This window comes from Neopsephotus bourkii, unplaced genomic scaffold (genome assembly GCF_033783945.1).
Source record: "Neopsephotus bourkii isolate Nb327-2 ecotype Australia unplaced genomic scaffold, CSIRO-AGI_Nbou_v1 NB_1526, whole genome shotgun sequence".
Lineage (NCBI taxonomy): Eukaryota > Metazoa > Chordata > Aves > Psittaciformes > Psittacidae > Neopsephotus > Neopsephotus bourkii.
In genome coordinates this window covers 7,465,945-7,479,273 of record NW_026902002.1, presented here as the reverse complement: position 1 = coordinate 7,479,273, position 13,329 = coordinate 7,465,945, and the positions used below count along the sequence as shown (strand labels likewise).

General features: G+C 57.9%; 2 protein-coding genes across 4 annotated transcripts; one reads left to right on the top strand and one right to left on the bottom strand.

The window, feature by feature from the left end:
- Nucleotides 1-74: 74 nt before the first annotated feature.
- Nucleotides 75-2,098, bottom strand: LOC133221398 (tRNA endonuclease ANKZF1-like). Of its 2 annotated transcripts, none has more exons than XM_061370253.1 (5): nucleotides 2,036-2,098; nucleotides 1,593-1,724; nucleotides 1,224-1,333; nucleotides 734-836; nucleotides 75-358 (listed from the first exon to the last, which is right to left on the bottom strand). In XM_061370253.1, the coding sequence occupies exons 2-5, from the start codon at nucleotides 1,717-1,719 to the stop codon at nucleotides 75-77; spliced, it is 624 nt and encodes a 207-aa protein (XP_061226237.1). In that variant the 5' UTR covers nucleotides 1,720-1,724; nucleotides 2,036-2,098. The 2 variants fall into 2 exon arrangements, with proteins under 2 accessions (XP_061226237.1, XP_061226236.1); XM_061370252.1 differs by having other exon boundaries at nucleotides 2,048-2,098.
- Nucleotides 2,099-2,184: 86 nt separating this feature from the next.
- ATG9A (autophagy related 9A) lies at nucleotides 2,185-10,901 on the top strand. Of its 2 annotated transcripts, XM_061370241.1 has the most exons (14): nucleotides 2,186-2,359; nucleotides 2,673-2,716; nucleotides 3,709-3,773; nucleotides 4,069-4,230; nucleotides 4,334-4,475; nucleotides 5,395-6,143; nucleotides 7,111-7,264; nucleotides 7,489-7,668; nucleotides 8,543-8,788; nucleotides 9,091-9,311; nucleotides 9,713-9,830; nucleotides 10,031-10,253; nucleotides 10,384-10,526; nucleotides 10,634-10,901. In XM_061370241.1, exons 1-14 carry the CDS (start codon nucleotides 2,257-2,259, stop codon nucleotides 10,637-10,639), a joined length of 2,556 nt encoding a protein of 851 aa, XP_061226225.1. In that variant the 5' UTR covers nucleotides 2,186-2,256; the 3' UTR covers nucleotides 10,640-10,901. The 2 variants fall into 2 exon arrangements, with proteins under 2 accessions (XP_061226226.1, XP_061226225.1); XM_061370242.1 differs by lacking the exons at nucleotides 9,713-9,830; nucleotides 10,031-10,253; nucleotides 10,384-10,526; nucleotides 10,634-10,901 and adding an exon at nucleotides 9,516-9,686 and having other exon boundaries at nucleotides 2,185-2,359.
- The last annotated feature ends 2,428 nt before the right edge of the window (nucleotides 10,902-13,329 follow it).

Here is a 13,329-nt window from a genome sequence, read left to right as displayed (position 1 = left end):
AGCAGCTCAGCATTAAAAACCAGACCACCAGCAAGCCTAGGGCTTTGACTTGATACCACAAACCACCCTTCCCATCATGGCACGTGGGGAGGTACTGCCAGACAGACGACTACACCCCAATGCCACCTATCTCCTCTGGGGTCCCTCTCCCAACAACCTGGGCTGTGACTTGCCTTCCCGGTGCCCAGCACGCAGCGGTAGGCAGAAATGAGCTGGCCCTTCGCATTGCGGAACAGCACCTTGTTGGAACGTGGGATCTGGAGGGTCCCAGGGCTGTTGCTGGCAGAGGGCAGCAACTCTGACTCACTGCTTGAATAAGAGTTCTCTGAATCAGACCCTGAGATGCTAGAGACACTACCTGCAAGGGAGAGAAAATGAAGCACTAGAGCCACGCAAAGGTTAAACAACAGCGTCCCCAACATTTTGCTAGCCCACAACCCCGGACACGTCCTGTCCAATACCCTACGTATCACAAGGGGGCTGTGGATACAGGGGTCTGAGGCTCCAGCCCAAAGACTCCCTGCCTAGGCAGAGGCTGAGGTAGAACACCCTCTTCTCTCCATAACAAGTAGCAGGGTTTGGAGCAGTGCTGCATTCCCACAAAACTCCAGAGGGGCAGAATAAAGGGACTCTGAGCCAGCAGAGGTAGCCAAAGGTTTCACCACTGCAGAGAGTGGTCACAGCAAGGCTGCTGACGGCCCCCGGGCTCTGCTGGGATGGCTCCATTCCTCACCTGCACGGGTCTTCTCCTCAAACGCTTCCACCGGCAATGTCTGGCGCCCCAGGAGCCGCTGCTTTAGGTTGAAGCGATGCCAGTCGAGACGGTAGTGCTCAGTCTATGGAAGAAGGAGGTATGAGCCAGCAGGGTCTTGGTCCATGGAAACCCCGACCACCAAAGGGCCTGAGGTGGCAGACCCTAAGGGCTGAAGTGATGCTTGGACCCTACAGTGATCCAGACTGGAAGAGTATGGTACATTAAGGAGTTAGCCACCTAACAGTTAACCTGAAAAGGCATAGGCTGGTGCTGCATGTACTGTTTACCTCCAGTAAATGACATTTTAGGCAATAACATGTAGCATTTAAGTGCCAGATCCCAACAGGACATAGCCAGTGGAGCTCTGGGAAGCAGGCAGCATTGAGCTGCACCATGCTGGGGCTGAGCCTCTGCAGTAGGACCCCACCACCCTGCTCCTGCCTTATGCTGGCTTCTCAGCCCCACTCACCTGCTCCTCCCGGCTGCTGAACACTTGCTCACAGGTGGAGCAGCACATCCGCTCTGGCACCGCATGGACCCCATGGGCTTTCTCCTCATTGTCAGCGGCTGTGGGTTTGTCTGGAAGAAGGAGGGAAGGCTGTGCACAGGTGGCTCCCCAGGCTGCACTGCAAAGAGCAGGGCCTCCTGGATCTCTTTTCAGCCACAAAAAGAGCCCTACGGCTGTAGAACGAACTTGGGGACCTTGGTACCCATCCACCAGGCAGCTCCCATGCTCCAGAATGGCCACTCAAGCTGTGCTGGGGACAGAGCTTCTCTATGGCCGACAGGAGCTTGGGCGCACACTCCACCCCCCGCTGCCCCGCGGAGCCCCACGCACCGTGGCTCACCGGTGCCGGCTCGGCGCCCCAGGCCTCCGCAGCAGCTCCCGTCAGGAGAGTGAGCCCGCGCAGCAGGACGGCGTCCTGGGCGGCCTCGAAAACCGACCTGCTCTCCGGGGCCGCCATCGCTCCTGCTCCCCACGGAACGGACAGCGCCTGAGCCACGGGCCTGCACCCGGGTCCGGCGAGAACCACCCGCAGGTGACCGGGCGGGCCCCGTACCCCCGCCTGACCCGGGTCCCCCCCGCGGTCAAGCCCCGCGGCGTCTCTGCGGCGGGACCCACCCACAGCCTCTGTCCCCGGGATCCCCCCATCCCGTTACTGCCCCAGGGCCGTTACCGCCGCGATTCCTCCTTTGTCCCCCAGCGAAGCTGCTGACCCCATGGACCGAGCGAGCGCGACCCACACCCCCCCCCCCGCCGCCGGTAAAGGGGATATGCACCCCGTCACTCACGTGCAGCCACCACCCGGAAGCACCACTCAGCTGTCAAACGTCACATCCCGCTAAGCTCAGCCCCGCCTCCCGCTCGCCGCCTTCTCATTGGCTGTGCCCTGACCCACCCCGCGGCTGCCATTGGGTGTCGCTGCTGTCAGTCACAGAGCAGGCGGGGGCCGAGCGGGCTGGGCCCGGGCCCGGGGCCGGTGGCGGTGGGCGGCCCCGCCATGGCCCAGTTCGAGACGCAGTACCAGCGGCTGGAGAGTTCCTCCACCGAGTCACCGCCCGGTGGCGGCGACCTGCTCGTCCACGTCCCCGAGGGCGCCAAGTGTGAGCGGCGGCATCGGCACCGGGGGTTGGGGCCTGGCAGCCGGCGGCGGGGGGCGGCGGCCCAAGCCTGAGGGGAGTGGCAACGGGAGGCGTGAGGCAGTGGAGGCCTTGGGAACGGGCCAGGACCGGGCTGCGGGGGGCTGGTGTAGGTGGCTGGGATGGGGGAGCAGCCGGGGACCGAGGGGGAGGCTGGTCGCGGGCTGTGGGGCCGGACGGGGGCCTCGAGGGCCCGGGAGAAGGTGGGGCTGTGCCTGTCACAGCAGCAAGGCTGCTGTTCCGGAGGGCCCCTCACCCTTTGTGCTTCTTCCGTCAGCTCCGTGGCATCACATCGAGAACCTGGACCTCTTCTTCTCTCGCATATCCTTTCGCAGGGCTGGGGGCACCCACCACCTCCTGGGCTCACAGTGCTGGTGGGAAGCCTGGGGCTTGGTGTGACCCGGAGCTGGGGCAGCGCTTGCCCCTTCCCTTAGGACACCACACGGCTCTGGAGGAATTGGGGGCTGGGTGAATGCCCATACCTGTGGGGTGCTGTCACCCAACAGTGAGAGGACAGACAGGTTCTTTTAGGGATGGTGCACAGAACTACTAAGTTATAGTTACAGTTAAACCTTTATTTTCTTACCAGGGTTTTATTATTAGCATACCACAGCATTTATAATCAGAGTAGCACAGCAAGCAGAATCAGTGCAGTATAACTTTACAAACAGCATAGTGCACTGCTTAGCTTATGGTTTTTAATCACCAGAGCTTTCTGCAGGCTGGGTCATATCTTAGTGTGTGGTTTGCTGCATCAGTATAACAATCATAATCTATATTCAAAAACCATATAAAAGAATACGAGTCACTCAGTTGCTGGAGGAAGCAGATGACTGTGGGAGCATCCTGTTTGCTGGAGGCTCCTGGGTTTTGCTGTCCAGCAGCAGTTCATGTCCAAGTTCCCACTTAGGACTTGTAACTCCTTGATTTTGTGGATAGTGCTCCAGGTGCTGTTACAGTTCCCTGTTCTGTGATGGGGTTGTCGCTGCCACCTTGCTGGCTGGGTGCCTGGGACCTTCAAGGCCAGTATGGAAGGGAGTAATCAGCTTGATGCTCTGGAATCTTGAGGCTGGTGTGGAGGGGAAGGAGAAATCTGTTTGGTTTGTCTACCTGGTTCACAGGCCCTTCAGGGCCTGATAATGGAGAAAGGGAACTAATGGGTGACCTGCTCAGTCACAGAGAATGCTGCTGGCCTTATAAAATGGCATTAGTTATGCACTGGGGAGGTGCAGATGCCAGTGGGCCAGAAGCCTCTCCCTGCTTCGTCAGAGAGCAGGAGTCTCCAGACTGTTTTCCTTGACTGTGGCTTTCACGTCTATAACCTGCATCAGAAGAATGGCTTCACTTGCATGCTCATTGGAGAGATCTTTGAGCTCATGTAAGCGTAGGTTCCTTCTGTGTTGTGTCTGTGACAGCTGCTGGAGAGCAGCCACAAGAATTTGCTGAGCTCCTGCAGCTGGGTAGGAGGGAAGGCTCCCTTTATAGTTGTCCTGTCTCCTCTTTGCTATGATTTTCATGCCCCAAACCTGCATTCCACTTTGTGGAGCTTGCGCCCATGAGCTTTCCTACCGCCATGGTTGTGGGAATGCATCTCCATGATGTGTAACTCTAGCCGCTTCACATTTTGGGAGGCAGAAGGATGATTCCCTGATGCCTGCTCCCTTTTTTCACAGGCAGTTCATCTTTGTGGTGGCATTCACCACCTTTCTTATCAGCTGTGTTGATTACGACATTCTCTTTGCCAACAAAGCTGTAAATCACAGCCAGCATCCCAGTGAACCCATTAAGGTGACTCTGCCAGATGCTTTCCTGCCTCCAAATGTCTGCAGTGCAAGGTAGGGGCAGCAGAGGGCATGTCGGCCAATACTCTTGCTTTCTCAGGTACTCGGGGCACTTGCTTGAGCCTGTCTCCTACTACGTGTTTCTTCTTGCTCACAGAATCCAGGCAAACAGCTTCCTCATCTGCATCCTGGTGATAGCTGGGGTTTTCTGGATCCACCGACTTGTCAAGTTTATCTATAACATTTGCTGCTACTGGGAGATTCACTCTTTCTACATCAATGCCTTGAAAATACCCATGGTAAGTAGCTGGGCCAAGGGCCATGTATGATGCTGCTAAGGGATGCAGGAGGCATTTGTTGGCTGGTTAGAAGTAGCTCATTCTTTCTGCCCAAGGCCAGCTTCTCTGGGAAACCTCTTCCTTCTGCTCCCTAACTGCACTGATCTCCTTTGAGTCTCTTCTCCAACAGCCAATTTATACCATGTTAACCCCTCTGCCCAGCTTGCCTCTCTGCTGCTGGCACACTTCTCTGCCATCTGCTACTCAATATGTTTATTTTTCAGTGATGGCCTTTTCTGTGATGCCTTTCAACAGAGAAAGCATAAGCAAGGGTATTCTCATACCTCCCTGGATTGAGGACAGGTCATCTTCCTGGTTTACTGGGGTGGGGGGAAACCAAGGCATAGGGCTACTTCACTGGTGAAGATCACACAGGAGATCAGTGTGTCAAAGATGGACTCTGAGGGTTGCACATATATCCTAGTCCAGAGTCCTTGCTCTGATGAACAACATCATCCTTTGAGCAGAGACTGTGTCTTGAGAAAGGTGGTGTGAGCCAAGAGGCTTGGTTGCTCTCTGTGTTTTTCACAGGCTCCCTCTGGGACACTGCTTAATTCCCTTCCCCTGTTTGTGTCTTCCTGTTAACTAAATGGCAGCTCTGGGAGGACCCATGGGAGCTGGAGCTCTGTTCATGCCACTGAGGCAGCTGGTGTGTGAGTGACTTGGAAACAGTCCTCTGTACTAATGTAGGTGTAAAGGGCAGTGGGGCAGAGTATGGGTTTTAGATGCTGCAGGCTGAAGGGATGCAGGAGGTGCTTTGTGTGCTGGTGGGGCATGTGAATGCCGTGGCGTGCACTGGGACATGCTGTTTGAGAGGGCTCAGCCCAACTTCTGTCCCAGGACTCATCCTGCCCTAACCTTGCCCCTTTCCCCCTTCCAGTCCACCCTGCCATACTACACATGGCAGGAGGTGCAGGCCCGCATTGTGCAGATCCAGAAGGAGCACCAGATCTGCATCCACAAGAAGGAGCTGACGGAGCTGGACATTTACCACCGCATCCTCCGCTTCAAGAACTACATGGTGGCCATGGTGAACAAGTCACTGCTGCCTATCCGCTTCCGCCTGCCCCTGCTGGGAGACACCGTCTTCTACACGCGGGGGCTCAAGTACAACTTTGAGCTCATCTTCTTCTGGGGGCCTGGTTCCCTCTTTGAGAACGAGTGGAGCCTGAAGGCTGAGTACAAGCGGGCTGGGAACCGCCTGGAGCTGGCTGAGAAGCTCAGCACTCGCATCCTCTGGATCGGCATTGCTAACTTCCTCCTCTGCCCCCTCATCCTCATCTGGCAGATCCTCTACGCCTTCTTCAGCTACACAGAGATCCTGAAACGGGAGCCGGGCAGCCTGGGGGCCCGCTGCTGGTCTCTCTATGGCCGCTGTTACCTCCGTCACTTCAATGAGCTGGACCACGAACTGCACTCGCGCCTCAGCAAAGGGTACAAGCCAGCTTCCAAGTACATGAACTGCTTTATCTCCCCGCTCCTCACCATCGTGGCCAAGAACGTGGCCTTCTTTGCTGGCTCTATCCTGGCTGTGCTCATCGCTCTCACCATCTATGATGAGGATGTGCTGGCGGTCGAACACGTCCTGACCACGGTCACCCTGCTTGGGGTGGGCATCACGGTGTGCAGGTGAGGTGGGTCTGTGCTGCCCCTGTGCTTCAGGCAGCGCTGTGTGGGGAGCAGTGGGGCTGACAAACATCCATGTAAAATGCTCTTTGGTGGCAAGTGGATGTGAATCTGCCTGAGTGAAGGGCATGGCCTTGGAGAGTCAGGGGGCAGGCAGGAGAAGGGGGGATAGTGGTGAGCTTGGGTGCAGTGGTTGTACGCCAGTGGCACCCTGGGGTGTATTAGAAGGGGGATGGTTAGTAGGTCGAGAGAGGTTCTCCTTCCCCTCTGCTCAGCCCTGATGAGACCTCATCTGGAATATTGTGTCCAGTTCTGGGCCCCTCAGTTTAAGAAGGACAGGGACCTGCTGGAGAGAGTCCAGCGCAGGGCAACTAAGATGATTACGGGAGTGGAGCATCTCCCTTATGAGGAAAGACTGAGGGAGCTGGGTCTCTATAGTTTGGAGAAGAGGAGATTGAGGGGTGACCTTATTAGTGTATATAAATATATAAAGGGGGAGTGTCACGAGGATGGAGCCAGGCTCTTCTCAGTGGCAAACAATGATAGGACAAGGGGCAATGGGTACAAACTGGAACACAAGAGGTTCCACTTAAACTTGAGAAGAAACTTCTTCTCAGTGAGGGTGACAGAACACTGGAACAGGCTGCCCAGGGAGGTTGTGGAATTTCCTTCTCTGGAGACATTCAAAACCCGCCTGGACACGTTCCTGTGTAACCTTATCTAGGTGTTCCTGCTCCAGCAGGGGGATTGGACTAGATGATCTTTTGAGGTCCCTTCCAATCTCTAACATACTGTGACACTGTGATACTGTGATACGGGGATGTTGCTGGAGCTGTTCAGCAAGAACCTGGGGCTGGGCTGGCAGGGAGGTTTGACTTGGGTGTGAAGGCTATAGCTGGAGCTGTGATAAGGGCTGCCCTCCAAAAAAGTGAGGTGTGATGCTATGGTGTTTCCCTGTCCTGTCCTACAGGTCTTTCATCCCTGACCAGCACCTGGTATTTTGCCCAGAGCAGCTGCTGCGAGTCATCCTGGCACACATCCACTACATGCCTGACCACTGGCAGGGCAATGCCCACCGCTACGAGACCAGGGACGAGTTTGCCCAGCTCTTCCAGTACAAAGCGGTGAGCTTGACTAGTGTGGGGTTGGGATGGGGACTCGCCTACATCCTTGCAGAAGGGAGAAGCTGCCACAGAGCTGAGCAGCTCCTGGACTTGTAGAGGACAAGGCAGCTTTCTCAGAGACACCCTGCCCTAGAAGATAGAGGGCTGGAGCTGTGGTCTGGCTTTGGGACTGTGGGGTTTTGACATCCTCAAACTTGTGCTGATCCCATTATCTCTGTGCTCAGGTCTTCATCCTGGAGGAGCTCCTGAGCCCCATCATTACCCCCCTGATCCTCATTGTCTGCCTGCGACCCAAGTCCTTGGACATTGTGGACTTCTTCCGCAACTTCACTGTGGAGGTGGTGGGTGTGGGTGACACCTGCTCCTTTGCCCAGATGGATGTGCGCCAGCATGGCCACCCTGCGGTAGGTCCCACCACCATGGGACAGCAGCCTGGGCTCCCCACCAGCACCTCTGGTCCTTCAGCCTCATGGGAGCCTGTAACTCGCCATTCCTGGCTGCTCACAGCCCAGTCACCTGCATCTCTGCTGGGTGTCTGGGGATGCCAGCACAGGTCACCAGCCCCAGAAGGCTCTTGTGGCCTAGCTGTGATCATTAACCTGATATTTTGTGAACCAGGCTTTGTCATTTCATTATTTGATGTTGTTGCCTGTCTTCACAACCAAGAGTCTTGTGTCCTCAGGAGAGAGGAATTGAGATACTTGGACATTTGGAAAGCATGACCCCTGAGAATTGATTTAATGGAGCTGGACTGCCCAGGAGAGAGGCAGCCTTGGGGAGATGAGAAGCATTTTCCATTGTGTAAAATCTAGTGTGGAGTGAAAGAGGTTCTATCTATTTTCTGTGCCTCGGAATTTAGGTTACTTGTCAGGAAAAACTCCCTAGTGACAAGGCCATGAACTAGGGAGGGGGTGGACTCTCTGTGGCAGGAAGCTTTTAAGAACAATCATTTGTTGGCTGTTGTTGCTCCTACTGCAAGCTGGAGAGTGCAAGACAAGGCTTTCAGCTCTGTGCTTTGTGACTAGTCCCCTTATCTCCACTTTCCTTGCAGCAATGCATGTTCTGGGTGGAGGTGGAAGATGCTGTGCTTGCTGCTTCTTCCCCAGGCTGTGAGGGCTGAACTAGCGTGGACTTCTGGTGTAGCACCTGCTACATATGGAGCTGTGGCCCAGCTTATGCTGGGTGTTGTATGCTTTGCCCAGATTGATTGCAGGATCCCCAGGCTTGGCAGAGATGTAAAGCAGATCCTGTCCCTCACTACCTGTCTCTGCTTCACAGTGGATGTCAGCAGGAAAGACGGAGGCCTCCATTTACCAGCAGGCCGAGGACGGCAAGACAGAGCTGTCCCTCATGCACTTTGCCATCACCAACCCCAAGTGGCAACCACCTCGCGAGAGCACAGCCTTCATCGGCTTCCTGAAGGAACGGGTGCACCGGGACAGCAGTGTGGCACTGGCTCAGCAGGCTGTGCTGCCTGAAAATGCCCTCTTCAGCTCCATCCAGTCCTTGCAGTCGGAGTCGGAGGTGCCCAGGCTGGGGGAGGGAAGTGGGGTGTTCTTGGGGTGCTTGCTGGGTGCTGGCAACCTGATAATTAGGCTCTGTGGGGATTTTGTACTTGTCTGGGTTGTATCTAAGGATACAGACGTGGTACATCAGCACTAGCGGGGATGCTTTGGGGTTTCTGGAGAGGGCAGCAGGCTGTGCTGGGGCCCTGTGAGGTGGGAAAGGGGCTGAGAGAGCTGAGGTGCCTCAGTCCTCTGTCAGTGCCTGGGATCAGGTCTCCGAGTCTGCACAGGACATTGATTCTCTCCCTTTCAACTCTGCAGCCACACAGCCTGATTGCCAATGTAATAGCAGGCTCCTCAGCACTGGGCTTCCACATGGGCCGGGACGGACAGGCCTCCCGCCACCTCTCCGAGGTGGCCTCGGCCCTGCGCTCCTTCTCCCCTCTTCAGTCTGCCCTGCAGCCTTCCGGTGGCTTCCAGACAGCAGGAAGGGATGGAGAGGGAGCCCAGCCTCGTGGCGCTGGTGTCATGACAGCCTCTGGGTAAGCTGCAGACTGGAGAGGGGTGGGCCAAACACCTTGCAAATCTCATTACTCCTTGCCCAGGTGCCACTCTGTTGTCCTAGGTGCATGGTGGCATTTGTCTCTGCAACCTGGGACAGCAGGGGACATACTCACAAGCAGAGTTAGGCTGAGATGCTTAGGCAGGCCCCAAAGGAGTGCGGGGGTTCTGGTGTTCTCCTGTAGGTACCACAGTGGTGAGAAATTCCTGGTAGGGCAGAGGCAGTGCCACTGAAGGGCTGTTCATCTTGTGCACCTGGGGAGATGCCACAGAGGGCTTGTTCCTACCCAGCCCAGGAGCAAGCCTGACATGAGAGTGGAGGGAAGATGGGCAGTGTGGGGGGTACCTGGGTATCAAACACCACTTGTGTGTCCGATGGCAGTGCTGATGCGAGGACTGTGAGCTCAGGGAGCAGCGCCTGGGAGGGTCAGCTGCAGAGCATGATCCTGTCGGAGTACGCCTCCACCGAGATGAGTCTCCATGCACTCTACATGCATGAGGTGAGCAGCCTGCGGCTGGGCCAGCCAGCGAGATGTGGAGCAAAGCAGGCAGAACTGGTGTGTGCCCTGTCTGAAGTGAGTGGGATGCTAATGTGAGTGAAAGCCAAGACCCGTGTGTGTGTGTGTGCAGTGCTGGGGAGAGGGTGTTTGGGCATCTGGGCTCTCCCCTACGGCTCACTCACCGCTGTGTTGGCCCGCAGTTGCACAAGCAGCAGGCTCAGCTGGAGCCCGAGCGGCACACTTGGCACCGTCGTGAGAGTGACGAGAGCGGCGAGAGCGCCCACGAGGAGCTGGACACTCAGCGTGGTGGCCCCGTCCCTATCCCTCGCTCTGCCAGCTACCCCTTCTCCTCATCGCGGCAGCCCGCCGAGGAGACAGCCACACTGCAGACTGGCTTCCAGCGGCGATATGGGGGCATCACAGGTATGGGAGCCAGGTCTGAGGTCAGAGCCCCATAACCAATGCCCTTGATGGACCGACGCGAGCAGCCTGCCTGCTTCTGGACACCAACAGTCCCCCAGGTAGCTAATGGTCCTTCTCGCCTCTCTTGCAGACCCAGGCACAGTACACAGAGCCCCATCACACTTCTCCCGCCTCCCTTTGGGAGGCTGGGCTGAGGACGGGCAGTCAGCGAGACACCCAGAGCCTGTACCAGAGGAGAGCTCAGAGGATGAGCTTCCACCGCAGATCCACAAGGTAGGGGTGAAGGCTGTGGCTGAGAGGGGCAGGGTATACTCTGGATGCAAGGTTGGGGTGCTGGCAGCTCGTCCTGACCGGTGCCACATTCCCTCTCTGTCTTGCAGGTGTAGCCTTGTAGACTGGGGATCTGATGGGGGTTACAGACTGGGAGCCGCCTGGGCAGCAGGACGTGGCGTCAGCCTGATGCTTCTCCTGTCCTGAGCGGTCAGGATCATCCCAGGCTCCGTTTTGTTGCCATCAGCTGCCGAAGAGACAAAACTGCCCGGCCAGTGGCTTTGTGGCAGCACCTCGTGTCCAGCCGTGTGTCAAGTCAACGCCACTCTGACTCTTGTGGGGTGAATGTGTGTGAGTACATACCCGTGTCTGTGGTCACATCTGTGTCGTCCGTGTTGGAGGATCGCTGCAGAACCTGCGAAAGCTAATGGGACAGGACTAGCAGTGGGGAGCTGTGGACTGGCTTGAGGTGGCTGCTATTCCAAGGGATGTGCCATGGCCCCAGCTCCACCTATCCGCTCCGAGCTGGGACTGGCCTCCAAACTGAAGGCAGGAGCTGTTGAAGGTGGTCTGACTCAGCCTGCAGCCCTGAGGAGGTGCCCAGGAGCATGTTCACCTTCCCAGAGAGGACCACCATTGTGCCCCTTAGCCTGGAGCAGGACAGCAGTGGGGCAGTCGCCCACCCTTCTGCCCCAGCACCCTGCAGGAGGATGAGCTCTGGTTGCTGCTGGTGTGGAAAGGGTTGGGATCTAGAGCTGGTGGGAACAGCTCTGGCTGGGATGCAGGGATGCTGCAGCTCTTCCCCAGCTCCCACAGCAGCTGGACCAACCCCTGCACCCAAGGAAGGGTCAGTGGGGTTAAAGTCCCGGGTCCCTGACATTCCTCCCAGCGGGTCCCCTCGTGCCATATCCCTGTGCTAGGGCAGTAGCATCCTCCCCACTGTGTGTCACCTGTGGGATGTGGGCTGCCCATGGGCTCTTCTGCAGTGCCAGAGACCCTAGTGCAGAGCAGCTGGCATCTCCCACCCTGAAGGCCTTGTGCTCTGTGTATGGGTGCCCTTCTCAGGCACGCTAAAGGTCTTTGCCACATGCACAAGGCTGTGGTGTGTTGGGTCTGTCCTCCTGATGCAGCTGTTTCTGTGGTTTTGGGCCTTTCCTCTTCCCAAGCAAAGGCTTCAGTGTCTCATATGTCACCTGGGGGCTCCTAGCTCTTCTTTCCTTCCTGAAGCCATCCTTTTGCTTGCAACATGGCTTTGGCTGCTCTGGAGGCCATATATCAAGCAGCTGTCTGATGCCTGGTGGGGCAAGGAGGAGTCCCCTCAACCTGGGAGTGAATGGCAAACCCCAGCCTGGCCTTGGTAAGGCTAAGGGGGGATCAGGATGCTGGCTGTGCAGCATGGCCTTGGACAAGCCCTTCCCACCATCATTCTGGTTCCCCTCTCTTCCACTGACAGCTTGTGAGGATCTGCATCCCAACTAACCCCTGCTAGGCTTTGCTTTCCCCTCCCTCCCTTTTCTCCTTGCCTTGCACAAGGGCTGCTTGCTTTTGCCATGCCCTCTGAGGGCACTGCAGGTTCTTCCCTGCCCTTCCTGGAGTCCAGGGCCACCTCTTTTCCCTGCCCTTTGAGCCTGTGCAGGGTGGTGCTGGTGAGCTGTCGGCTCCCCAGGGTATATACGTACCAAGTGCGCAGGGCATGAGTAGGGCTAGGGTGTGCATAGGGCAGGCTCTTTGTGGGTGCTGAACTCCCTGCTGCAATGGGGAGACACAGACTGGAGCTGCAACTGCTCTGATGGCTGTAGGAGTCCAAGTGGAGCGTGCGAAGCAGAGCTTGGGGAGGACCTGCTCTTTGCTGCTGGGGTCAGGTCTGAGCGGAGCTGGTGCTGCTGGTGTCCTCCCACAGAGGAGCAGCTGGGGCTTATCACTGTCACGGCAGATGGAAACTGAAAGCAAATCCCCTGGCAATGCGTTTGTTTGCCCATGGGCACCCAAGCTTTCCCCTGCCCCCTAGGCTGCCACTGCCTGGAGCTGAGCCTCCGGGGGCTGCAGGACCCTGCACCAGGGTCTCTGTGCTGAGCGGCTCAAGGCCGGCAGGGCCCAGTGAGGCGGGGAAGTCTGGGCCTCTCCCTGGGCTAGCAGGAGGCAGCAGCCGGGTGGGAGCACGCCGGAGCCCTTGCCGCATGTTGTGCTTGTGTCGTCGGTGTCCCATGTGCATGGCGAGCCGCCCCCCCTCCCTCACCTCCTCCCGGGGGTTTGCGGGTGCGGGGGACCCTGGAGCGCGCGGTACCGCCCCCCCCGCGCCCTTGCTGTACAGCTGTATAGCCGTCTAATAAAGATGGGGTGTATCATCCCTGCCTGCCTCCGAGTCTCCTTCACCCTGCGCCGCTGTGCACCCCGCCGGGCCCTGGACACGGCCGGGTGGGGCGCCCGGAGCTGGTGCCTGTGATAGCAGCCGGAGGCGGCGAGGTCTGTGCCTGCTGCTCCCGCTGTGCTGGCAGCTCCCTGGAGCCGGCCGTGCCGGTGCAGGGAGGGGGGTCAGCCGCTATATTTATCTCCAGGAGGGCAGCGCCCCGTCCTGTCTGACCTCTGCGGCGGCAGGGCCCTGCCGGGGCGGCGGCGGGTATCTGAGCATCGCAGAGCCGCGCTGGCGGCACCGATAAGCGGCCGCGGGGCGCCTCACTTCGGCTTCGGGGACTGGTCCTGAGCTCCCGTTCTCCCCGCACCACTGACACCCCCAGCCCCGGCTCTGCAGGGGCCCGGTGCCGGGGGGGGCGGGGAGGCGGTGCGCAGGTCCGTGCAGCCCGGGCTG

Bases quoted from the DNA above. Each gene is read 5' to 3' on its own strand.
- LOC133221398 (XM_061370253.1), bottom strand. From the start codon at position 1,719: ATGGCGGCCCCGGAGAGCAGGTCGGTTTTCGAGGCCGCCCAGGACGCC. The intron at 837-1,223 runs GTGAGTGGGGCT...CTTCTTCCATAG, and splicing joins TCAGCAGCCGGGAGGAGCAG to ACTGAGCACTACCGTCTCGA. The intron at 359-733 runs GTGAGGAATGGA...TCTCCCTTGCAG, and splicing joins TGAGGAGAAGACCCGTGCAG to GTAGTGTCTCTAGCATCTCA.
- ATG9A (XM_061370241.1), top strand. From the start codon at position 2,257: ATGGCCCAGTTCGAGACGCAGTACCAGCGGCTGGAGAGTTCCTCCACC. The intron at 9,831-10,030 runs GTGAGCAGCCTG...GTTGGCCCGCAG, and splicing joins ATGCACTCTACATGCATGAG to TTGCACAAGCAGCAGGCTCA. The intron at 10,254-10,383 runs GTATGGGAGCCA...CCTCTCTTGCAG, and splicing joins GCGATATGGGGGCATCACAG to ACCCAGGCACAGTACACAGA.